The following is a 27400-nucleotide window of genomic DNA, read 5'->3' as shown; positions in this document are numbered from 1 at the left end:
CAAAGGGGCTGTGGTATTCCCTTTCACTCAAAAGATAGAAAACCTACAATTACCAGAATGCACTGCACCAGACCAATAAACGCTCCTGCTGGTGGGTGACTAAATGCAAGCATGTCACAGAACCAATATGGCGGCCAGCTGGTAACAAACAATCCCTAGATATACGTAGATAGCATATCCAGCTTGTGAGATGCGTCTCTGCCGCATAAAATATATACGTAAAAATATTACAGAGGAGGAATGGTCAAAAGCATGTTCTCTAGCTCAAACCCAATCAATAAATAGTAAAAAAACATAAAACTCAAAACTATTGCAATATAAATGGATAAGTAGATTATACATAACCCCAGCTAAATTGCATCGCTTTAATCCTAACATACCAGATACTTGCGTCAAATGTAAAGACCAAAAAGGAACACTCATTGTATGTGGGAGTGTCCACAGATACTCTCATTCTGGAAGAAGGTGTTGGACCTGGCAAGCCAGATCACTGGCGAGGAGGTGCCCCTTAGCCCTAAATTATGCTTATTAAATCTCTACCCAGACGGCTTTATAACCTCTAACAAAGTTAGATCTCTAATGAATATTTGTTTTTTAGAAGCCAAACGATGCATTGCTTGCTCATGGAAATCGGACACACCTTGTGGCACATCGCAATGGTTGAGGGGAATTACTTTTTACTTAGCTTTAGAAAAGATAAGTTACACAACAAAAAATAGGCTTGACAAGTTCTGGAAAATTTTGAGTGTTTTCTTCAATTTCCTTGAGAATAACAATATGGATGTGGATGGTTGGAGAGATAACTAGCTGGACTGAGCGGTGTTTATTTTATTTCTTTTTTCTTTTTCATTTTTTGTCCAAATAAGATAACATACTCCTAATACTGGTAGTGTGCCATCTGTACTATATGGTGTTGAGATAAACAACTACTGTATGTTTTTAGTGTAAGCATACACCTATGGATGTACAGATTCATAGCTACTACACTTGATCCTTGGTCTCTTTGGTCTGTTTTATGTTATGTGCCTTGTTGTACTGTGTTTGTCTGTTAAATGTACAAAAACTCAATAAATACATGTTTAAAAATATATATATATACGTAAATATTTAATACATAAAATCAATACATGTCTGTAGCAAAGCAATCGGCTTGAAAATCTGTTGAAATTTCAACGAGAAATGCTGATTTTTATTGTGGATAAACCACCTGCCTCAATAGAGGTGATAGTGGGATTGTTGGCAAAGAATACATGGCATGACCATTATTTGTTTTGTTCCATAATGGGAATTATTGAAGGAACTACAGTCAAAGTTGAATGGTTCATTTGCAAAAACAGATCTCTGTTTTATTTATCTTACTTATCATTTTAATTTTCATAAATCATTTTTTATGTGCATTGTGCACTCAAAGGAATATCATTCAAACTGGTTTCAGTTTATTCAATTTAAGAATGGCTTGTATCTGTGTTTGCAAATGAACTCTTTTCTCTCTCATTTATTTTGCGTTCAGAATTATGTCACTCAAGTAAGATATGGCGTTATGTATGTACTTCATTCCTGAGCGAGTAATTGTATGTTTTGAGCACAGAGAACTATATTTGCTCAATAAATGTATTTGCATGTTTGCTATTATCCATCTTAACGTGCAATAATAACCCCTCTCAAGCACTTTACTCATGTGCCCTCTCAAAAACTCTTTCTCTGCATGCAGGTAGACGCTGCTGTGCGCAGGTCATGTCTCCCTCTCTCTCAACCTCTGCACTCTGTGTGTGCTCAACTCTGACACACTCGCTCACATTTTCACAGCGTTACAGTTCAAATGATTAGCTGAAAGTAATGGATGACTGTTGAAACATTAAGCCGCACTTCAAGTAGTAGACCTAATAGTAGAATTTCTGACCAAACCAACCTAAATGTTTACAGTTCAATTGCATTAAAACGTAAGAATATCCACTTTAATATAATAGTGTTTGGAACACATTGGGAATTGATATAGGGGTATATGAGTTGTTACAACACCTCTCTGGCCACCAGTCAAATATCTTTGCAGTAGTTAGCTAACAATTCTGCTTTTTCAGATAAATTAGCGTTAGCAGCGGATAGCTCCTTCGCAAGCTAATATATCAAAAGAATAAAGGTTAATAAAACACGGTAACTATGATTGTGTGTCTTTTCCCAGTTTCATTGAACACACCGTCTGTGCCGGAAGCTAACGCAGTGTGAGAGTGTGGAGGGAGAGGAGACAGACGGAGGAAAATAGCATTATTATTGAGAATAACGTTGTACTATTTGCTTAGTTTTTGTTTATTTTCAATCCCCTTAGTATATAGAAAGAGCCAGCATCTACGCAAATCTAAGTACCTGTGCGTGGAGGACTACACCTTTTCTACAAGTAGCTAGTAAACATTAGCCTCAGGCTAACCCCAGCTCCATGGCTACATCTGCACCTGGCGAGTCCCCACCTCCCCACAATATTTCCTTGTTGCTTGAAAAAGCAAACAAAGAAATCGCTGACCTTAGGGAAGAAGTTTGTCGGCTCTCAGAGGACTTAAAAAACAAAGATGCCTTGTTATCCACCTACCTGGACGTTGCTCAAAATCAATCACTCCAAATCACAACTCTCTTAGCGGCCTTCCAGGATACTGTGCTCTGGGACCCATCCACCTGCCCACATCCATCTTCTAGTTTGACACCGACCATCAGGCCATCCTGGACTACAGTGGTTCGCGGCTGAAAGAGAGCCTCGGGTAGGGCTCCGTCGCCTCCTGCCCTCAGCCTCTCCAGCCGCTTCGATGCCCTGTCGAAGCCGAACGTTCCCCCGGTAACGGCTAACGTGGTTACCCGGGCGAGCCACACTTCAAAGCCGACTGACCAGCTGTCATCACAAAAGAACACAGCTGCCTCACGGCGAAAATTTCGGAGGGACGCGGTAATCAGATGGTCCGGTGGCCTCCCTTGCCTGAACCGGCCAAACGACAACGTTCCTCAAAAACGATCTCCCCTACCGAACGGTAAGCAATATTCCTCTTCTTCTTCTTGTTCATCTCAAACCGATACTGGCTGTGCTGTTCCTGCCACCGGCCATTCATGTCCCCCCACTCCTCGTCCGCTTTTCCCCCCAACCACAATAATTATTGGTGACTCCATCACCCGGGATATAAGGTTTTTTAATGCTGCCTGGAGCCAAAGTTGCAGACATCCTGGCTAAAGCTGTGGACCTGATACCCTCACTCCCGACCTCTATTAAATGCATCGTGGTCCATTGTGGACATAACGACATGTCCTATCAGCAGAGTGAACGCACAAAGAAAGACTTCGGCACTCTCATTGAAGCTTTAAAAGCACTGGGAAAAAGATTTTTATTTCGGGACCACTACCATCTAAAGGTCGCGTAGATTTCCTTTTTAGTAGACTACTCGGCCTTAACGCCTGGCTCCAGCATACATGCAACACCCACAAAATAGGTTTTATTGACAATTTCAAACTGTTTTGGGAACATAGCTCCCTGTTCAGCAGGGATGGGATTCATCCCAATAGACGCGGCAGCCAGATGCTACGTGGGAATCTGTGGCTCGTCGTGCAGACACAAATCTTCAAATGACTGTTTGCACCTCGTAAACAAACGCACAAGCGCACTTCCCAGTTATATTCTCCCATAAGCTCTCACTCCTTTACAAATAACTCTGCTAACCCACAGACCAGCTATATCATTCCAGTAAGAATCAGTAATATCAGTAATCAGAGGCACAGTGCAACACGCTCATCTGTACTTCATTTTGAGCAACCATCCATTTATAATCCCATAACCACAGTATCTGTCCCCGGACTGAGACCGATTAAATCAAACACTAACAAAAGAGGTGCTATACTCAACAACCTAATTAGAATTAAAACAAGCACTGCAAGGATAGAACAGAATAGGATAATCAAATGTGGACTATTAAATATTAGATCTCTGTCGTCTAAAGCAATATTGGTAAACAAATTGATATCAGATAACCAAATTGATTTACTCTGCCTCACCGAAACCTGGCTGGGCCATGAAGAATATGTTAGTTTAAATGAAGCCACTCCTCCCAGTCATAATAACACTCAAATCCCATGAGGCTCAGGCCCTGGAGGGGGAGTTGCAGCCATATTTGATTCAAGCCTGTTAATTAATCCTAAACCTAAACTAAATTACAACTCGTTTGAAAGCCTTGTTCTTAATCTTCAACATCCAACATGGAAAACAGCCAATTATATTTGTTGTTGTTTACCGAGCACCAGGTCCGTATTCTGAATTTTTATCTGAATTCTCAGAGTTTTTATCATGTGTAGTCCTTCAATCAGACAACGTACTTATTGTAGGTGATTTTAATATCCATGTGGACGTTGACAGCAATAGCCTTAGTATTGCTTTCAACTCACTACTAGATTCAATTGGTTTCAGTCAGAGTGTGCATAAGGCCACGCACTGTTTTAACCACACCCTCGACCTTGTGCTAGAATATGGCATCAAAATTGACGATTTAATAGTATTTCCGCAGAATCCTTTATTATCAGACCATTTTTTAATAACTTTCGAATTCCTACTACCAGACTATACGAAATTAAATAAAAGTTTCTACACTAGATGCCTATCTGACAGAGCTATAGCTAAATTTAAGGAAGACATTCCGACAGCACTTAACTCAATGTCACGCCTTAATATAACAGAGGACCCTTATGTTAACTTTAGTCCCTCCCAAATTGATAACTTTGTAGACGATGCTACGGCCTGCCTACGCATGACTTTAGACTCGGTTGCTCCTATCAAAAAGAAGATGGCGACGCAAAGGAAACTAGCACCTTGGTATAACTCCCAAACTCGCAAATTAAAACAAATCTCACGAAAACTTGAAAGTAAATGGCGCTCCAACAAACTGGAAGAATCTCGTGTAGATTGGCAAAATAGTCTGAAAAATTATAGGAGGGCCCTCAGAAATGCCAGATCAGACTATTACTCAACACTAATAGAAGAAAATAAGAACAACCCAAGGTTTCTTTTCAGCACTGTAGCCAGGCTGACAGCTCTATTGAGCCATCTATTCCTATAGCTCTGAGCAGTGAGGACTTCATGACCTTCTTTAATGATAAAATTATAACAATTAGGGATAAAATTCATCACCTTTTGCCCACAGCTTCTAACGGCTCACTATTGGGCGCAGGGGGGCTGGAGAGAACGACAGGACCCGATACATACTTAGACTGCTTTTTTCCTATAGACCTTCAACAATTAATGTTAAAGGTCTCTTCAGCTAAGCCAACTACCTGTCTCCTAGACCCCATTCCAACGAGGCTACTTAAAGAAGTACTACCCATAATGTAAACACCACATTATTAGACACGATCAATATGTCTATATTAACAGGTTATGTACCGCAGTCATTTAAAGTAGCTGTGATAAAACCTATTCTGAAAAAACCCTCCCTCGATCCCGAGGTCTTAGCCAACTATAGACCTATATCTAACCTTCCCTTTCTCTCCAAGATCCTTGAGAAAGTAGTCGCTAATCAGTTATGTGACTTTCTACATAGATATAGTCTATTTGAAGACTTTCAGTCAGGATTTAGAAAGCATCATAGCACAGAGACGGCACTGGTGAAAATCACTTACGACCTTCTAACTGCTGCTGACAAAGGACTTGTTTCCATACTTGTCTTATTGGACCTTAGTGCTGCATTCAACACTATTGACCATACCATCCTGGTACAGAGACTGGAACATTTAGTTGGCATTAAAAGAATCGCACTAAGCTGGTTTACGTCCTATTTATCTGAGCGATCCCAATTTGTTAATATCAACAATAAATCCTCCAAGTACGCTAAAGTTAGCCATGGTGTTCCTCAAGGCTCGGTGCTTGGACCAATTCTATTCTCCTTATATATGCTTCCTCTAGGCAATATCATTAGGAAACACTCAATTAACTTTCACTGCTACGCAGACGACACACAATTATATCTGTCAATTAAGCTAGACGAAAGCGGTCAGTTAGCTAAACTTCAAGTGTGCATTAAAGATATAAAATCTTGGATGACCTACAATTTTCTGATGTTAAACTCCAACAAAACTGAAGTTATTGTCCTGGGACCCAAGCACCTCCGGACTTCAACATCTAAAGATATAGCTACCTTAGATGGCATTGCCCTGGCCTACACCACTACTGTCAGAAATCTAGGAGTTATTTTTGATCAGGACTTATCCTTTGACGCCCACTTAAAACAAACCTCAAGAACAGCCTTTTTCCATCTTCGTAACATTGCCAAAATCAGGAACATCCTATCCTAAAAACGATGCTGAAAAACTAGTCCATGCATTCGTTACTTCCAGGCTGGACTACTGTAATTCCTTACTAACAGGATGCTCAAATAAGTCCCTTAGGACTCTCCATCTGATCCAGAATGCTGCAGCACGTGTTCTGACAAGAACTAAGAAAAGAGCCCATATTTCCCCTGTACTAGCTTCTCTGCATTGGCTTCCTGTAAAATCCAGGATTGAATTTAAAATCCTTCTCCTGACCTACAAAGTTCTAAATGGTCAAGCACCATCATTTCTAGAAGAGCTCTTAGTACCTTATTGTCCCATTAGAGCACTGCGCTCCCAGAACTCAGAGCTACTAGTGGTTCCTAGAGTCTCTAAAAGTAGAATGGGAGCCAGAGCCTTCAACTACCAGGCTCCACTCCTGTGGAACCAGCTCCCAGTCTGGGTTCGGGGGGCAGACACCGTCACCACATTTAAGAATAAACTGAAAACCCTCCTCTTTGATAAAGCTTATAGTTAGGGACGTGGCTCATAATCAGTCACTCCGGATCTCATCTCTCCCGGCGGCCTCCCAGGCTACTGCGCCGTGGGACTCAACCACCTGCCAACGTCCATCTTCTTGCTCGACACCGGTTATCCTTGCTTGAGTCGGAACCGGTAGCGGCCGATGCGGTTCGCCGGGCTCGCCCCCCTTCAACGCCGACTGACCAGCCGTCGTCACAGAAGAGAATTGCTACCGCGCGGCGAAAGCTTCTGAGGGATGCAGTAGTCAGACGGTCCGGTGGCCTACACTGCCTGGATCGGCCAAACGACAACGTTCCTTAAAAACAATCTCCCCAACCGAACGCTTATAGTTAGGGAGTGAGGAGTTGCAGTGTATGCCTAGACCGGCGGGGCAGGGTGTATAGTTACAGACACAGCACCCCAGCTTCCCTCTGCTTCTCCTCATAGTCATCAGATCTACCTATCATATAATCAATAATATAGTGAGAGTAGAGGGAGGCAGGAAGTACAAGCCCGACCTGGCACCTCTCTTTAGCCTGCCTCTCTTAGTTATGCTATTATAATTCTAGACTGCTGGGGAATTTCCTTCCACCCTATGACACAATGAGCTGCTCTTTCATCTCTCTTTTCATTTGTTCCTTTTATGTGCATCCTTCCCCCAGAAATGCTTGTTACTAACCTAGCTCTGGGGAGTTTACTCCCCGGAGTCCTTATGTTTCTTCTTCACCCAGAATATCGCACACAGAGTGAAGAGGTTGAGAAAGAGGGAGACATGCCGGAGCGCAGCAGCATCTACCTGCGCGCAGAGAAAGAGTTTTTGAGAGAGCACATAAGTAAACTGCGTGAGAGGGGTTATTATTGCAGTTAATATGGATAATAGCAAACATACAAATACATTTATTGAGCACGGAATAGGTTTTTGTTTGCTCAAACAAAATTATTTTTTGTTCAAAATGTAATGTAATGTGCTTGCAAAATATATTATATATATTTTCTGTGGTCAAAACATACAATTACTTGTTCAGGAATGAGGCACATATAACGCCATAGTAAGACAGAGGGTGAATATAGTGCACTATATAGTAAACAGGGAGTGATTTTTGACAGACCGGCAGTATGAACAGTATGATGCTGTTGTCAAAAAGCTATTTTTGTAAAATAAGGAGAACCTAATATCTAAGACCCCGTTTACACCTTTCATTCCAAGTGCCTCCTATACAGATTAAATTCAGATAAGATTTAAGACACTTTCATTTATGGTCAGCTACATATCAGATCACAAATCTGATCAACACATGGATGAATCCTAAAAATGGACAAAGAGCGAGACAAAAGTTTTATCGTCTGAATGTATGCGTTTCACAGCGGTCGAGCCAGGATGAAGTAATTTGGATAGATGCACGTTCACGGCTTTCCTTAACAGACCGCGAGGTCGATCCCAGATTCACTGATGCTAAAATGGAGATACGCATTGTGCATACTTTACGCAGAGTAAGCAGCAACTTCTAATGGAAGTTTGAAGTGAAACACATTATTTAATATAAGAAGAAACACGTAATTATTACATTCAAGAAGTTAGGCTACTGATCATTTGCACAAATTAACAGTTGTACATTTTGCCTTAAAAGTGAGAAGAATGGTTTCACTTAAGAGCAGTGGTTCATAAACTACTCACAAAAAGTTAGGGATATCTGGCTTTCGGGTGAAATTCATGGAAAATGTAAAAAGTTCAAGCTACAGTGGTATAATATCATGAAAGTAGGAAATTTAAGTAGAAGCATGCAATGGTGATTTCCAAACAAAAGCCAACAACAGTGGTGGGTATACCACAACAAAAAATGTCAATGTCTCAATAAGTTATTGTGGCAGCCCTCAGGTCATTGAGGTACTGGGGTACAGAGTTACGGGCCTCAACACGGTGACTCAGCTGATCCCATAGGTTTTCTATAGGATTCAGGTCTGGAGAAAGTGCAGGCCAGTCCATTTGAGGTACCCCAGTCTCCAGCAGCCGTTCCCTAATGATGCGACCTCGATGAGCTGGAGCATTGTCATCCATGAAGATGAAATTAGGCCTGTGTTGTTCATGCTGGGGCACAATGACTGGATTAATGATGTTATTCAGGTAGTATGGGCTTGTCACTGTACCATTCAGAAAGTGTAGGGCAGTTCTGTATTGACTAGACACACCTGCCCACACTGTAACACTACCACCACCAAAGGGTCGTCTGGTGACAACAGCGGCTGATGCATAGTGCTCTCCTTGACGTCTCCAACATCATTGGCGGGCTCAACGTGACTCGACTTTCATCAGAGAACAGCACTGAGGCCCACTGGTCCCTTGTCCAGCATAAATGATCCCTGGCCCATGCAAGACGATGACGCCTGTGCCTGGTGGTGTGGTAAGGTACCCTTGCAGGTCATCAAACGGTTTTGAATGGTCTGACGTGACACTTGGGTGCCTCTCATCTTCCTTAAATGTGCCTGGAGTTGAGTGGCATTCATCATCCGGTTTCGCAGGGCACTGTTCACAATGAAGCGGTCATCAGTGTGGTATGTGGCCAATGGGCGTCCACTTCTATGCTTTTCTGTGACTCTTCCAGTCTCTCTGTATCTCTGTTGCAATCTGCTGATGACACTCTGTGACACTCTAAGCTCAGTGGCCACTTCCGTCTGAGAACATCCTGTTTGAAGCCTCGCAATGGTGAGGTACTGTTGATCAATTGTTAGGTGTCGTCTTGGTCTCATGATGTCAAAATGTGAACAGCATGATGAGGAGGACTGTTTAAATACCAATTCTAATTGAACGAGGAAATGTATTGGTCGATTCATGGATCAAACACCTGTTGTGAATTTTGCCGTTAAGCTCTTTGTTAGAGAACAGCAAGTTGTGCAGGAAGTACTGAAACATTTGAAACTGTTGGACATGTGCATTCAAAAGTTTAGAGGTAAAGGTTATAGTGGATTTTAGGTTAATCCTGAAATTTCACCCGAAAGCGAAATATCCCTGACTTTTTGTGAGTAGTGTATATAGCCTAATAAACTATCATTCATTCCGTTTGCTATTGACTGCCACGCTGCCAGTTTTCTTCTTCATATATGCTTTGCTTCCTCGACATAGAAAAGAAAAACACTGAAGAAATTGGACTCTGAAATCTAGAAACTATGAAGATAATTAAGGGATAAACTCAATGCACACTGTAAACATGACTGTAATTCTTCCCCCAGCCAAATATAAGGTCAAAATGCCTGTTGTTTCATGAATGTACAGTAGCCTACACTATATAGTTACTGGTCCAGTGAACTAAGACTATAATTGGGAGGATTGTACAGTTAGGATAGGTTTTATAAATTGTACAATCCTCCCAAATTAATAGTCCCAGTTCACTAGACAAAACACAAATGGTGTGCTAAAAATGCCAAATAAAATGCACATGGAAGAGTAATATACATGATCCTTTATTGTTAAAGAATACAAAAATAACTAAATCAACTAATGTATGTATGTATTGGTCTCTGACCAGTCTCCCATTGTTAGAACCATTATAGAAACACGTGTATATGACTTTATAAAGGTCTACTGCCCTTCTATCACAGACTTCATTTAAAATAAATTTGCATATCAGTCTTTTCTAATCATCTCAACAACTACCATACTATATTTACCAAACTTCTAACAACAATATGAACAGCAGTCTTCATAAACGCAATATAACAGCACCAATAACTGTCACATGAATCATTTAAAAAAAAATAATAATAATAATGATCAGTGTTTCCTTTAGGATTTTTTTTAGTAGTGGGGGCAGGTCTGTCCGAACAACAACCCCCCGCCAAATGTTTTACGTATGAAATGGAACTGACACTTCGCTGCAACACAAACAACATTACTTGCATTACGACGGCAGTGAAACAGAGGGGTTTGACCTAAGTGATCTAAAAGCAGCAGCTATAACAGTGCACAATGATATTAGCTGTAGCTGTTACCAATGTTACAAGTAGGCTACAGACATGGAGCGTTGAATAAATCACGAGGTGATTAAATGCACATATCCTACACTATATTACAAAAGTTAACTTTAACATATAAACACTCAGAGCACACAGAGTGTGATATAAACCGGCGTTATCACATATTAACGGCGATGATTAGCTAAGTAGACTCTAATGAGTGTGCTGTGGAGAAAGGAAAATAAGGCTTTCATGACAACTCCTGCCATAACTTCGATCTAAATAGTTAAACTATACAGATATATTTGTCCTGCATGGTGTCACACAACAAACTCCACATGTACAATAATCACGTTTTCCTCACGGACGCACAAACCAGACATCAAAGCGCAGTGCCGCTCACTCAACCGACATCAGACTGCAGTATCGCCGTCCACCTGTGGGGGGGCGTGGACAGGCTTTCCAACAGGCAGGATAATTTAAAAAGCAACCGCAACTACATTGTGCGTCTGCCCTATTTCTGATACCGTGGCAGCAGATATATATATATATATTTGGCATTTCCAAATTAACATAGAGGAAACACTGATAATGTATACTTCATTAATCCTGCAAAGGGAAATGTTTTTCACTCTGTTGTTATTACACACATGTCTGAATTACACACACATGCTCAGCTCACCTATACATGCACTAATGTCATTGTGAGGGAGCTGCCCATGGAAAGGCACACTGAGCAGTTGGGGATTCAGTGCCTTGCTCAAGAGCACCTTGGCAGTGCCCAAGAGATGAATTGGCACCTCTCCAGCTACCAGTCCGCCACCATACTTTGGTCCATACAGGGACTTGAACCAGCAACCCTCCGGTTCCCAACCCAACTCCCTACTGCTGAGCTATTGCCACCCTGTGAAACTGACTTTCATCCAGGATAACTGGGAAATCCCGGCTTAATCCGCTATCTGGGTTTTGTGAAATAGCCCTTAAACTTAGTTTATAGTAGCTGCGGTGTTCCCGGCATGAATTCCCGGCACCTCTGAATTTTTGTAACTACAAACCCACTGCGCTCTCAGTTCGACGTGGTCGGCTGGGAAGAGCTGGTTCGCCTGTACAAACATCTGTATGATTCTTCATGTACAGACCACAGGGAGTCAAACAGCCTTAAATACGTGGTCAGAGAGAGATACCACAATGGGAAAAGAAGAAACATTTTGGGGGAAAGTGTGGAAAAACATGAAAGATTGTTTTGTCAAAGCTAAAGCTAAAGCTAAAAAAAAAAAACCTCTTGGAAAGAGTGTTCTTAACAGTGTTACAGGCAGACAGTCATTTCAATTTGGAGACAAACGACAGTCACGTTAATGATTAGAGTAGATGAATGTAATGTTTCACGGTACGTCGGTGTTGAACATGGATGTGTTTACTTCTGTTGCCAGGCAGCCTGCTTTGCTTAACTTCCGCTCTCTTCTTCTCTACTACTTCTTCCTTATTCACAGATTATTTTGTTCATACGCCCTTTGGTGTTTCGGAGAATACTGCAACGAACGATGCGTTGAGCATAAACGTCTCGTGTGCATGCTCGTAGGACGCGTGCCATCTAAGGAGGCCTGCGCATGGTGTCGTGCTCGAGTATAGCCGCCGCTTTAGAATTCAATTTTCCAATTAGTTTCATCCATGTATTGTTTGATGACGAAAGCCACCAACTGGGCAGTCTACTTCAATACAAAGACAACTAGGCGCAGGCACTAACAGGGGAAGGGGTTGGGCAATATATGTTGAACTGCTGCCAGTGAATCCCTACAAGAAGGCGCTGTATTGGAAAGATGGAATAATCTGTCATAATGTAGCTCTGAGTTGGAAGTGGCTGCAGAGGGCTGGGCATGTAAGTGCATTAGCTGGTGTCGGGGTGAGGCTGTCTCAGGCCTTGGCTGACAGAATGGAGAGAGCACATAAGGCAATAGAAAAAGCCATTAGTAGCCCTGTTCTGCCCCTAAAAGTGTTAGCCCGAGGCCAGCCATTCACTCAACAGCAATGCCACACCTATATCGTCTGAGAGACTAGACACAGCCCAGGAGATAACTGGTTCATAAAAACACAATGAACCAGCTTTATGTTTAGACTTGAAATAAAAATCCTGACACTTGTAATATACTCAATCTTTATATTTGATCTCTTGATGTTTACAGTATCCCAAGAAATGGAGATTTCCTGTAAGCATGGCAGGGTGAGACAGGGGTTGTATAGCAGTCCTGGACGACAAGAGGCAGTGCATGCTCAGCACTGTATCTTGTTACGCACAGACACGGGGCTCACGTAGTAGGAGCAGAAAAATAAATAATAAAATTTGTGCCGTAATGTGTAATGTTGTAATTAGGGGTCCAAGCCCGAGGGGGCTGGGAACCGCGTTGCCTTGCAAACGCAGTTCACAGATCCAGCGGAGCTGTGGAACCCTATTGCTTTCCTAAGGTTTCTCATTTTTCTCCGCCTAAAACAGATACTACAGCCTAAACCGTACATGGTGGGGGGGTGCCGTTTTCAGGACTGGTCCAGATCCCTGCACGGACCTTGGACAAAACAAATTGCACCACTAGGTGGCGCTATAGCAGAGATACGCATTTGGCCGTATAACTCCCAAACCGTACATTGCACATTAAAAATACACATAGCCACGGGTTCCCTGAATTCAGCTGAATCTCGTGATATAGGCCACGCCCATTTCCGCCTAGACTTTTATGCTCGAAAAATCGCGATTTATCGTAAACCATATTGTTTTTTAAATGGAATGATGTAATTAATAGGCTTGAAAAAAATCTAAATCCATCTTTTAATATTGCTGTTATAAGTAATAACCTTACTGATGTGCAGAAGTAATGCATTTGTTTGGACTGAACTAAAGAAATAACTTAATAATATTTTCTTTGCAATGCGAAAACAATGATTGAACAGAAAACTAACTACATTTTTTGACTTTTATTATTACTTATTATTATTATTAACTGACTATCCACTGTAAAAAGTCAGAATTGCTATGTTTCTAATGCAGTTTGATACTTTAATCAAGATTAAATGACAACACTAGTCAATGTTATTCTTCGCCTACATTGATAAACATGCCAAACCTCAGACCAAACAAAAATAATTTGGAGAACATCCACCTGACTACCAGTTGCATTTCATAAACACATCTGACAACTCCCACTGATTGCTCATCTCTAGATTAATTTTTTTCTTCTTCGCACACTTCCTATAACAATGTTCTTCCCTCACTAGCATGTTTAGCATTTAGATCACACTGAAACAGAAATCGAACCCTAATGCTCAATGGTCCCATTCACACCTACATTCTCTTCTAGAAGGCAGAGACATCTCCAGTCGCCTCTCCGTCAACTCCGCAAAATGTATGCTGAATTGTCTATTAATCAATTCGTCATTCTAAAAGGGAAACCGGATACAAATATTGCTATGATACCCACAATGATACTGAATCAACAGCGGCAGAACTAACGGAGCCTACGGTCCCTCTGCTTCACTCCTCGCCGGGAAGACAGCGGACACCGGGACATGGCCGCTTGCTAACGTTAGTGCTTTCCTATGGTGTAACAAGAGAGAGTGAATGAAACACTAATTTAAAGGGCCGGCCGGCCAGCTAGTTAGCTGGTTCATCCAGCACCAACCACGGTTCAGGGAGAGGTCTAACGCTACGGTCTTTATATTAAATTTCACGGTAGAACATTTAGTTTATTTTGTAATGTGTCTGTATATGTCGAACTTTTAAAAAAACATGTTTATGTTGAAATAAATACAACTACACCAGTAGTTATGTATCTCGTTTTTCATACGTTTGCAATCTTCTGGACATAAATGTGTTTTGGATTGATCAGATTAGATAAAAAAATGAGGAAAGCCTTCTATGTGCGCTCTCACAGTCGTTTATTTGCTTTCGTCACTACCCTTTTCAAGTTGAACAGCCAATCAGATGGATTGGATAATTCACTTTGTTTATAGCATAAGGATAAGGAAGACAGAGCTATGTTACTGTTTTTATTTTTTATTTTATTGAACCTCATGAAGGTGCAAATATATGGTGGTTAAAAATACCATTTAGGTATATATGAAATAGAAAAATAGAAAATAAAAAATACAAGCGAAACTCAAATTATAAATACCATATTTTCTGGACTATAAGTCACACTTTTTTTCATACTTTGGCTGGTCCTGCGACTTATAGTCAGGTGCGACTTATATATCAAAATATATATAATTTAACATGTTTTTAAATGTTATTTCATGCTGAAAACATTACCGTCTACAGCCGCGAGAGGCGCTCTAGGCTTGTGACAATTATATGCTGCTCCTAAAGACAACTGAGAAAGAAAAGAAACTGCAGGCGACTGCAGGTAGTAAAATACGCAGCCGAAAACAGTAATCGAGCAGCAGAACGAAAGTTTGGAGTGAGTGAGAAACTTGTGAGGGACTGGCGAAAAGGTTAGTCTTACTGCAATGAAGAAAACAAAGAAAGCTAGTCGCGCGCTGAAATCCAGATGGCCAGAGCTGGAGGAACGAGTCCACAAATGGGTGCTTGAACAACGTGCTGCTGGGAGAGGCTCGTCAACAGTGCAGTTACGTGACGTTAACATACCGGACACCTACTGTCTTCAGCCCCTTGTTCTGTGTGCTATTGTGTAGTTTAATAACTTGCGTTTCCAGATGAAATGTCTGTTCTTGGTCTTGGATTTTGTGAAATAAATTTCTAAATAAATGCGACTTATATATGTTTGTTTCCTCTTCATGACGCATTTTTTGACTGATGCGACTTATAGTCCGGAGTGACTTATAGTCCGGAAAATACGGTATATAGCCAAACTATATAAAAATGGGACCATCTACTGTAATAGCACAAAACAGAATAGTTTTTACATGATAAATAGCTTAAACAAAAAGTTGAAGCTCATGAAATAAAAGGCGAATTGTTTGAAGAAAATACATATGGCCTGAACAAGAAAAGTTTTATATTTTTCTGACAATGTTGCTGCACGGAGTTTATTGTATTTTGACGAAAAATAAATCACATCTGAATAAGTTTTATATTGTTCTGACAATGTTGCTACAGAGTTTATTGCATTTTGACAAACAGGCTATATCGCGTCTGAATGAGACATTTGTTACTAGTAGAATGCACTTAGCGTAGCCTATAGTGTGGACAGGATCAGGAAATAAATATTTTCTGCGTGCATTGCGTGCATTACCTGTCCTGACAGTCAAGGTGTCCTGACAGTGGAGCCTGCACCGGAACAGACTCCACAGTGAAGGTCTGTAGCCAGACACTCTTGACCAAATCTCCTCTGCTCCTAGGTTTACGCTTTTCTTTCTTATCCTACAAGCTTACTGTAATCATATGTTTATCTCTAATGTGTAGGTGGTATTTTAAAGGTTCTCTACACACAGAGCTATGGCTTTGCATAAAAAGGTCAAAACCACGTCATAGTTCATGGCTAAAAGGTCTGCTAATGAGAAATTGACAGTCAGAGTTTTGCTCTCCATCCCGAACAAAGAGTCAGAGCTTTGGCAGGAACAGATGAGGGAGTTGTCAGGCCATGACGGATTGCCACTCTGATGAAGACGACACAGCTGGGTCCCACAGCGGCAGAAAATGAGACAGCCGTCACTCCTCCTTTGGTAATTCAATCTGAGAATCCACCAATCATATTCAGCCAGAACAATGGCGGTCAGAGTGCATTACCAGTCTGTCAGTGATCCGGAAGACAGGAAAAAGGGATGTCTAACCCTACAGTCACATTAGCAACAAGAGACATAGACAAAGCGACAGGCTACCATTCATTTTCAATGGGGGTGGCCGTTTGCCAGCGACAAGCGACGAGTATCATCATCTTCGTATTTTTCGTTCAGGTAGTCCAGCATCTTCTTCTTTATGTTCTTGGTCAGGCCTGTGTCTTCCTCTTGCATTTCCAGTAATTAAGTGTTGAAGAGCTGAAGAACTGGCTTTACAAAGGACACACTGACGTATTCATCCCCTGAAAGTGCATCAGTGAAGTCCAGCATTGGTCCCAGTGACTTGCTTACAGATTCCAGGACATCTATAGCTTGCCAGGTTTGACCTGAGTTAAAGCCTGCTGCTGCTCTAATATCCTGCTGATCATCATCTGTCTGGAACCCCAACTTGTTTGGCATTCTGAGATGAGACAATGTGATGGTAGATTGAGTTCCTTCTGGACTTTTGCCAGGGCATCTCTTGCCTTCCAGCTGTGAGAGAAGTGGCTCACCAGCTTCTTGCAGACTCCTACAGCACGATCAATGCGGCCATCCTTTTTCACTGCATTTTCTAAGGGGAGTAAACAAACAAAACAGTGCGAACTTTAATTATTGAATCACACTGTGTTATTTTTAACAATAAATGTGCACGTGCATGCAAACAGGTTGTTTAAAATTAAATGTTTAGTTTCTGTATTTTATTTTCTTACGTTTTAAAGCTCTACGCACATGCAACACATTCATTTTCAAATTTTTGTCAGGTTCAGGACAGGTTATTAAGTAAAACAGCTGAGTAAAAATGTATATTTAGGACAAGGATCATGGTTATTACTCACCAACTGCAAGATGCAGTCTGTGGCCAAAGCACTGCAGCCTGGTCCACTTGTTCAGAGCGGCAGCTTTCACCGTGTTCGCTGCATTATCTGTTGTTATACAGACTTGACGTGTCTCATCTAAGCCCCAAGCGGTCAACGCTTCTCTCAGGGCCTCTGCGATATTCTCGCCTGTATGACTCTCCGGGAAAAATGCCGTCTGCAAACAGCGACTTTTTATCTCAAAGTCCTCTGTGAGGAAATGGACTGTCAGACTTATGTAGGGCTCCGTTATCCTGCTGGACCACAAGTCTGTTGTAGCTGCATAGTATTCCACGTGTGACAGCTCTGCCTCAATCTTGGATTTGCATTTTTCATACAGCTCTTTTATCGCAACTTGGGAAAAATATGTGCGGGATGGTATAACATACCGCTTGTCAAGCATTCGGATCATGTTCTTAAATCTCTCTTTGTCGACGGTGTATAATGGCAACATATCTTTAGCGACATGAAACGTTATTGCGTCTGTTATTTCTTTCTGTCGTTGAGAGCCTTTCTGGTAAGGTGTCACACTGGCAAAGGCATCGCAAATAGTTTTTTGTTTTGGTTGACATCCAGATTTGACTTTGTATTCGTCGTAAAGAGCTTTGTGGTGCCGTTTTAAGTGATCCGAACTTCCGTGGTGTTTCCTTGTTTTGTGGCAACAACTTTATAACACTCCAGACAAAGTACCTGTTTTTGGTCAACATCCTCCTTTTTGTAGCCAAAATAGGCCCAAATAGCTGATTTTGACTTTCTTTTTGGTACGAAATCATCCTTTTTTTGCAGCGGATCCTCTTCGTCGCTCATTTTTAGCTACAGGACTGCCAGAGAATGTTGGCTGTGAGCGGTGAGCAGCGGCACAGCGAACCAATCACAGCAAACCAATCACTGTGCAGGCACGCGGAACGTGCATGTCACCCCAGCAACAAGCCATACAACAAACTCGTGTTTACTGTGTGCTACCCATGTGTGCTACCCTTCTTCACATCGCATGTTCCGGCGATGTGACTATCGTGCACGCGCACATCGCGATGTCGATGCTAAAACACAATATCGTTCAGCCCTAGTAGCAGCAGACTGACACACATGCATCCTCCGTACTGTCTAAACAGACTCCACCAAAGCATGCAGACCGTAACAGCCAATAAGTATTCAGCAGGGATCACAAACCATCCCATGGCTCTGATCTCAGTAGAGATCAACATGTCTGCTGAAGATGCTGCAACCCATACTCTCCTGACTCAGTTTAGGTAACTCAGCATCCAACTGGCAGCTAATTTAAATGTCAAATGTGCATACCATTGCTGCACTGGAAAAAATTAATTGTAGCAAATGACTGAGTCTCATAAAGAAAAAGCTGCCAAAGAGATCCGAACTAAATTCATTTCAAATACGAATTAAATGGTGTTACCTTGATATAAGTGTGAGGCCATACTCATTTCTTTCTACTCGAATATACTCTTATTCGAATGATCTGCTCAATCTGCTTTCCCTCTTGCTCTTGGGTAAAATAGCTAATTTGTAGCTCTGTCCTGCTGTCCATGTTCCTGTTTACATGTGTAACTGTTACAGAGTATTTGACATCTCCCACACATTTTCTTGCTCTCAGCAACTAAACTACTATTGATTATATTTTATATATTAACTTCCCTCCTCTCCTTTCTCTCTTACTCTGTTTCTGTTTCCCTCTTTCAATCCTACTATGAAGCTCACACTGCTAAACACACATTCTTTTCCCACTACAGCTGTTTAATAATTTATCTTATTGCATAATTGTTTCCTTGACATAATATAATTCTATGACTATGCAAATGGAAGAACGCTGTGATTTGTTTCATGCTCGCAGTTAGGTTGGCGTGCTGTGGTCCTAATGGGAGCTGTGGCTGTGTGTGAGTCATCCTCCCTAGGCTCTTACGCTTGCCTCTAATCATTCCCCCGAGTAATGCTGGGAGGGGAAGGAGCAGTCATGAGGAAAAGAACAGTGTCTCAGCAACGATGCACAGGACAGACTAGCCTGTACATTCACACTGACACTGTAAAGTAAACATTTTAACAATATATGATATCATACGAAAACGTATGCACACAAATTTGTATGATATCCTACAAAATTACAGCGACCGCAGCCCTTTCACTGGATGACCGGTCACATGATGGTTAAGTTTAGCGGTCTTTACAGTTAAATTTAGATTATTTTATTTTACTATGAGCCGGGTAAAGGGCATCGTGAGGTTAAGGTCATTTCAGTGGCCGTTACAATTAGGTTTAGCAAACAAAAGGTAACCGTCATGCGGCCACGATAGTTAAGTTTAGGTACCAAAATGTCGAGTTAAGAAGATCATTTCTAAATCATTAGAAAAATGATTGTAGTTTGGGTTAAAACACCAGTACCCTTAAATAGTACCCCTGGGACACGAACACCTGTTTCCTGGGTTACAGTCTTGTGTTTTCCCCTTAACTTCTTCTGGGACACAAACTCCACTCCCCTGCTGAAAAGTCCTGTGTTTTAGGACCCAATCAAACAACGATATCTTCCTTCTTACGCGGATCTTCGCACTCTTATACAGTGGCAGTCAATAGCCTCTTTCCGACCAAGTAGATACAGGAACGTAGTTATAGGAACAGTCCACTTCTAAACAGTTCTAACTACTCTCCCCCAAAACCGGTTTTTCCATTTGCATTTGTACTGGCCAGGTGGCCACAGGAACTGACCTTTTGTTATTTTAACACAGCCATCTAACCACCACATGCGAGAAAGGGAAAAGGGAAAAGACCCTGCCCTGAACTGCAAAAATCCCTCCGGTCGGAAAGCGGCTCATGTGGGGAATACAGGGGGGTGCTAAGTCAAATCTGTCCTGCTGGTGCCAGCACTTTGTTTCCATTAATACAGAAGCTGCGTTTGTTAGGAGTAGTTAACATTGTTTTTCATGATGTTAAAAGAATATGATGATTGTGAGTTGTCATTTCTCTAAGGTTACTCAATCTGTGTGTGCCTGCGAGCGGCCCACAACCTGCCATCCAACCATAGGGGGGCCACTAGGTGGACAGCAGCCCTCTGCGGCACGGGATGGACAGATGACCCCTCCATTCCAAATTGCATACTACATACTATATATACAATAATACAAGTAAGCCAGAAAAAAATTTGTATGTTCCAATAGCATGTCAAGTGCAGTATGCCAAAAATATATAACCAGTGGTTAAATTGGGCCGGGGCTCTGCGGGGCTCAACCCCGGCACATAAGCCTGCTCGTTTGTGTCCGGATGTACTTGCAGTCAGTTGCCTACTGGAAATATGTCACATAAAATTTGAAAGTGATGCTTTTGAAAACATATATATATATATATATATATATATATATATATATATATATATATATATATATATATACAATAATATTTCTGACAATAAATGAAAGATTTTTGAAATGGCGTGTCTATTTTGTCTCGGCGGAGCTGAGATGAGAACAATCAGAACACGGCAACAACCCGTGCAGCACTGCAGACAATTCACCACTGTGGCTCAACATAATGCGTGCATAAAGTGTCTACGATGGTAGGATTAACAGATAAATTGCTTTCTCCTAAAGCTAAAAACCCTGTTCGCAGCGGTGGAAGCCCGGTGCTCGGAAGCTTCAACAGCCGCTACGAGTTCATGTCACTGACCAAGCCGTTGAACCGGTCCTCGCCGTCGCATCTCCTCCAGCGGCATGGCTCCGAGCTGGCCACAGCTCGCCTCCGGAGAGCCCCACTCGGCTGTGTGTGTGTGTGTGTGTGTGTGTGTGTGTGTGTGTGTGTGTGTGTGTGTGTGTGTGTATGTGTGTGTGTGTGTGTGTGTGTGTGTTGTACTAGTAAAGAGAAAGAATGGGAGAAGGAAGTTTGTGTGAGGTGGACCTGGTCACCACAGACCCAAATCTTGTCAGCTGTTGCTACTGTCATATGCTGCACTGTCTCTTCATGTGGCACATTATGTTTGGCATATTGTATGGGTCACTTCTTATATCATAGCAAGGTAATACAATTTGTAATCAAGTGATGACTGATTAACAGTAATGTAAATGCTAAATGCCGTAATACCTGTTGATACTACAACAATACAAGGCTCTTAACCTTGCAGCTTTGAACATATCATGTAAGACTCGATTTCTCCATTTCTTTGCACAAAACTCTCCAGAAAGTGCCATTTAATGATTTTTTTTTTTTTTTTAATTCACACGGGGGGCATATCCCCGGACACCTCTAGGCAGAGCCCCCCCCACATAACAAATTCCAATTTAACCCCTGTATATAACCATATAACCCCAATGTGTAGGTCAGGAGGCTGCACTGTTAACATTAGCCACACTGCTGAGTCGTTAGTTATGGGAGGGTGTGGTGGTACTGTACAGCATAAATTGGGCTATATGGATTATCAGTTTTTGGCTGAATACCAGAATTAGACATAAACTGAGGACTAATGTACGACAAGACACTTTCTCTAATGCCTGAATTGAACTGAAAAATACAATAGACTTTTGCTGATATCATGGATAATTTCACACGAGTCGTGGAACTGCATTAGATAAGGTAAGACCACTTTATGGTTACTTTGGACTTATAAAGTGTAGCCTACTTGGGTTTGTTATATGTGGTACCAGCTTGCCTTGCTGTCAACTGGTTTTGGGGATGTTAATAAACGTTTCTCTTATTTGTGGTTGAGAGTGGCTTATCTGGCCCACAAATCTCTGATTGGTTGTACCCCCAGCCCCTACGAAACATGGTGCTTTACAAACAGCATTTAGGCCCAGATGTGGGTTTTTTTTGTAAGTGGACTCACGTTATAGAGAATGTCCACCCATCCCTCCATGGTGATGCACTGGAAAACAGTGAGAACAGCGAAGAGGATGTTGTCAAAGTTGGTGATGCCATAGTTGGGTCCGATCCAGTACTCCCTGCAGGCGGTGCCGTTGGCACAGGTCCTCGCCGGAGCCTCCAGGCCACATGGGAAATCTGCAGCTTGCTCGTCTACAACCACAAACATACACACCACATGCAGAGGTATTTTTAAGAAGGCTAGGGAAGTATTATGTAAAAGTACCTTTCTATAGATACAGAAAAACATGCCTTCTTATGCACAATATATGGGTTCTACTGCAATGATACACAAAATGGCCACATTCAAGCAAATACATTTCCTGTTATTGTTCACAGTAACTTACTGTTAGAGTTCAAGTGATGCTGGCTATTCATTGCTGATACAAACAGTAACATGTTATGCTCAACGTCTGCTATGATCCACATTTGTTATTTATCATTGCACTTTATTTACCTAATGTTGACATTGTGTTTGTCCATAGTGTCATTCTTCTAGTAATCCCTCCTCTGAGGGTTCTATGCAGTATCTTAGCTGTTCCTAGGACTGTGCTCTTTTGAAAAGAGGTCTCATATGCTGTTCCTGGAATTTGCTGGAGCCACTTTCCCAGTTTTAGGGGTTACAGCCCCGAGTGCTCCGAGTTGACAAATATGCAGTGAAACACCATTTGCGAAGACAAAATACACATATTTATGAAATCTATTGTGAAATCTAATTATTTTAATCAAATATAAGGGGTCACTTATTTCGGTAATTTTTTTGATGCTAACTGAACTATACAGTAAATGTGTTCTATGGTGTGATGTAAAAAAAATCTTTAAAAAAATGTAATCAACAAAATGAACCTTGACTTCTAATATTTTTAGGACTTAACACCAAAAATATATTTTTTAAGTTAATTCATGTGTATTTAATTGAATTGAATTTAAAAACACAATTTGAAGAATTGTTTCTAAACAGATGCTTGACCCAATGTCATATCTGAATTAATCGTTTAAAGTAGATTTTTTAAGCATTTATTAAGTATATAATTACTGCAATTTTCATTTAATTTCAATTTAGTTTCTGTCGTTCCTTATCCTTTCTGTGTCCATACTTCCATGCCCTCTCTCTCTTAGTCATAACATTATCTCTCCCTCAAAAATATATAACGTTACAGTTGACAATATTGTAATTAATTCAAAAACACTGAAAATGGTTTAATAAAAAAAGAATAAAAAGGCGCTAAAAATATATATAATTATTTAAAATGCTTTTTAAAGAGACCTTGTCCTCTTGTGTGACATCTGTTTCAGCCTTTAGTGTCAGTTAGAACTGCAGTGGGTTCCATAATAACGCGTTAATGACCATGTCATACCCTGGTCATACCTAGCTAACCATTAGTCACTGCTAACTGCCAATAGTCATTAGCAGTTAGCAGTTAGTATTTGCAACATTTTTCATAATTTTTATTTCAAAAATATGTATATAATTTAGAGCTGTCACACCAAAGGACAACAAAACACAACACTTTTAGTCGTGGTTCAAAAAAGTTAAATATTTGAACACTTACCATGCGCACATCATGAGCTATACAGGGGGCTCCAGTAAGATGATCATGACTTTTAATGGTAATCCTTTAACTAAATAAAGTTGTCTGTGGAATTGCCCGATTAAAATCAAGATATGGTGTCACACCGCAGGACGTGAAATGATTGTAATTTACTAAAATATACACTTGTAACATTATGCCTGCCTGAAGTATTATTCAACATTATTATGCTTTTCTTTCTAATTCATAAAAGTTGTAACCATGCTTGAGGTGGTCACACTAATGACAATTTTGAGATTTGGCTAAAAAATTTAAGAAATCTAATAACAAAGAAGTTTTTATATCAACAGGTCCTTGTAAAACAAAAAAATGTTTAACCATTCACTGCATTTTAAATCATGACGATACAAATTATATTCATTTTTATCTTGTTTGACACTTGTTTTGAAAATACCATGTCACTATAAAGTAAATATATAAAGATATAGACATAGAGAAATGTGAGGCTAATTGGAATATATCATAGAAGCGAGGGCACCCTCTTGTAAAAAAGCGATCTGTCATGGGGAGTTGGAGCCTTTTCAAACTTGGGTGTAGCCTACGTGCATGCAAGTTGTTTGTGCTTTGCAGAAAGCGCAATAAGTTACTCAACAATATGATGTTTTTGACAGCTGGAGCACAGTAAACAACGAGCAGAAATGGATCAAGTTTTATGTCACTGTACAATTAATAAAAATTGCCTCAAGATCAGCCATGTGTGCTTAAGATAAGATAATAACATAGGGATGATTAAGGTCCTATGAACGTGTGCCTATACAGCAATAACTTGTTTCCCTTGTTCTCCTCTTGCTTACCTGTGTCTATTCTGAAGCAGGTGCGATGGAACTTGCCCATATAGAAGTCGAGGCCGATGATGGCAAACATGAGGATGGCGAAGAAGAGCAGCAAGCCAATCTGTAGCAGAGGTACCATGGCTTTCATAATGGACTTCAATACCACCTGAAGACCTGATGCAGACAAGAGAAACATGCTGAAAAATGTTATTTTAATAATTAATAATTTTTTGTTTACCTTTTTTTGGGGAGTTACAATGTGATGGCAGAGAGAGAGAGAGAGAGAGAGAGAGAGAGAGAGAGAGAGAGCAAAGGTCCCTTGAAGTATTGCCGGATCACAAAGGTAGAGATTGTTAAAGGAACTCAATTCTTAACCTTAATGCAATTTATAAATCCTTGTATATGCATATTTGTAAATGCAAATATTTGCAAAGGTTCAATTCAATTATATTTGTAGTGTCAAATCATAACAGGACACTTAACAGATAATTAACAAAAGGTTCTCTGTATTGCTGTCGAAGTCTTATTCACTTTAACCTCTGCTGATATTCTCACATATATGAATGAAAGAAGTGCAGGTAATTTGTTTGAGACAAGTTTGGTTCACAAACGAAAATCAGACTGAATTGCTATTTTGTTACACTTCATTCATTTAGTCTGTCATCATGTTAGCAGTTTTCTGTTTGGGAGAGGTGGTAGTTTGTTTTGTTGTAACTAGGTAGTGACATATCGTACCAATGTAATTTTTAGTCACCATGGAAGCTGAGGTACTTAGTAGTTGATTTAACGTTTTCATGAATGTAACTAAGTAGCTAATAAGTCATATCATAGGTCTATGTATAGGCCTAATTTATGGCTTAATACACTACAGTACATTACTTTCCGTAATAAAGAAGGACTGCACCTCTTTATGCAGCCATCGTTACACCTGGGGCACGTTCAATCTCAAAATGGTGTGCACCGTTTTGCTGCAGTTTCCAGCTTAAACGACATATTCCTTGGAAAGGTGTAAATGGTGTGCACTGTGCAAAAAGCTTTAAGGTATGTTTTCTCTCGTTTGGTGGGTGTGTAAGAGATGTTACCCAATCAGCAGCGACGTTTGCTACATTTTGTCAGGGCTTAATGTGCCCCTGAGCTTTTCCTGCTATGACAAGTCAAATGGTCTGTTCTGTGCTTATGGTTTCAACATTCTCTTAGATGCAATGCATTCTGGTACATGTAGGCACAGGTAGAAACCACACACTCTGAGAGTGAGATGAGAAGACCAATACAAATCTCATGTCTGTGTGTTAAGTACTGAGCCAGAATCAAGACTTGGTTAGCCTAGCTTAGCATAAAGACAAGAATCAGGGGACACTGCTGGCCTGTCTCTCTCCAAAGTTGAAAAATTCACCTCTTAAGCTCAATGATAAACACATTTAGTTGTTTTTCAGAAATGTTATTATAATTATTATTATTATTTGGTTTAAGGGGGGGCGTTACATTACCCAACAACCATTTATCCATCCTCCCAGTGTGGGCGAAGTGTTAATTAGCCAGTTTCCAGTCTTTATGCTAAGCCGGGCTAAATGCGTCCTGACTTTAACTCTGTTTCTGGAATCTTTTTGATAGTGCTGTATTATTATCAGTAGCATAGTAGCTACAAAAAAAAAAGTTAACTTACTTGGAATGCCAGAGACCAGTTTGAGCGGCCGCAGTACTCTCACTGCCCTCAGTGTTCTTAGATCAAAATCTGCCCCCACAGTGGCCAAGATCCTGCACACAACAACAGCATGGGATCAAGATTACAGGTAGCCTACATGTCATAGTCAGCAGCTGTATGTCTAAAACACATCTGTGGGAAAATATGATTATAGGTGCTACATGTATGATTTTAAACAGCAGTTAATCATTTAAAATAACTCATGAGGCTGGTAGACAAACTCGAAAATGAGACAATGGTTAGTGAACTGATGCAAATAATATTGTACCAGTTTTGCTCACAATTAGAACATCTCATATTATTAATAACAGCTTTGAAAAGATAAATATCCATAAATATTACTCAGTACATTGTACTATTGAACAGTATTGAAATATTACTGCATTACTGTAACTACATTGCAATGCGATAAAGCGTGAACCGAAATATTGTTTAATGATGCAGTATGTTGATGACCGATTGACCGCACATGGATTAATTCTGGTTGAAATCCTGAGACTTATCAGGGGTTTTAAACAGTATTTAGTCATTTTAACAAAATCATAACTTGTAAACAGAAAGCACTCAGTTTTTAGCTTCAACTACTTTGAGATCATTTATTTTTAAATGGCAGCCAGCAAAACTACGGCGTAGCCTACACTACGGCGTACACTACAGCAAACATGTACACTACAGCGTACAATTGATGAAGTGCAGATGTTCTTTTTGGTCGCAGAAAAGTAGTGAGTTGAGTCGAGCAGAGCCTACCATACAGTGGAAACAATAAAATAATCTAAGCCAAACTTATTATGCCCATTCCTTTTTTTAAGTCTAGCACCTTCTTTAGTCTTGTGCTGCGTCAAATGTCTACATGATGGTCACTTGTATTTCCATGTAACAAAAACAAGTTTTTAAGTCTAGCTTTAAAACTAGAGTTGTTCCAAAACTGATACAAGTATCGGAAAAGCCTCTGATACCGCCTAAAATGCTGGTATCGGTATCGGCAAATACTGGAGTTTATGCACAATCCGATACCACGTAATTTAGCCCTGAAGAAATCTACTTTAAAGCATAGTTTATTGATGTCCTTTTTTCGTTATGACTCACTGTCAAACTGGATAATAACAGAAAGTTTTGTGGCATTCATTGTTT

The 27400-nt window shown here is 40.6% G+C and overlaps 1 protein-coding gene across 1 annotated transcript in view; it reads right to left on the bottom strand.

Annotated features, from left to right (window-relative positions):
* The window catches only part of cacna1ba (calcium channel, voltage-dependent, N type, alpha 1B subunit, a), a 178858-nt gene extending 151925 nt beyond the window's left edge, over positions 1-26933 (bottom strand). Inside the window, 4 exon segments of the mRNA XM_078249618.1 lie at positions 22168-22355; positions 24589-24741; positions 26231-26322; positions 26908-26933. Of these exon segments, the coding sequence (XP_078105744.1) occupies positions 22168-22355; positions 24589-24741; positions 26231-26322; positions 26908-26933 (459 nt within the window).
* Between the last annotated feature and the right edge of the window lie 467 nt (positions 26934-27400).

Source organism: Sander vitreus, chromosome 5 (genome assembly GCF_031162955.1).
Source record: "Sander vitreus isolate 19-12246 chromosome 5, sanVit1, whole genome shotgun sequence".
Classification (NCBI taxonomy): Eukaryota; Metazoa; Chordata; class Actinopteri; order Perciformes; family Percidae; genus Sander; species Sander vitreus.
This window is presented reverse-complemented; position numbering and strand designations above follow the sequence as displayed.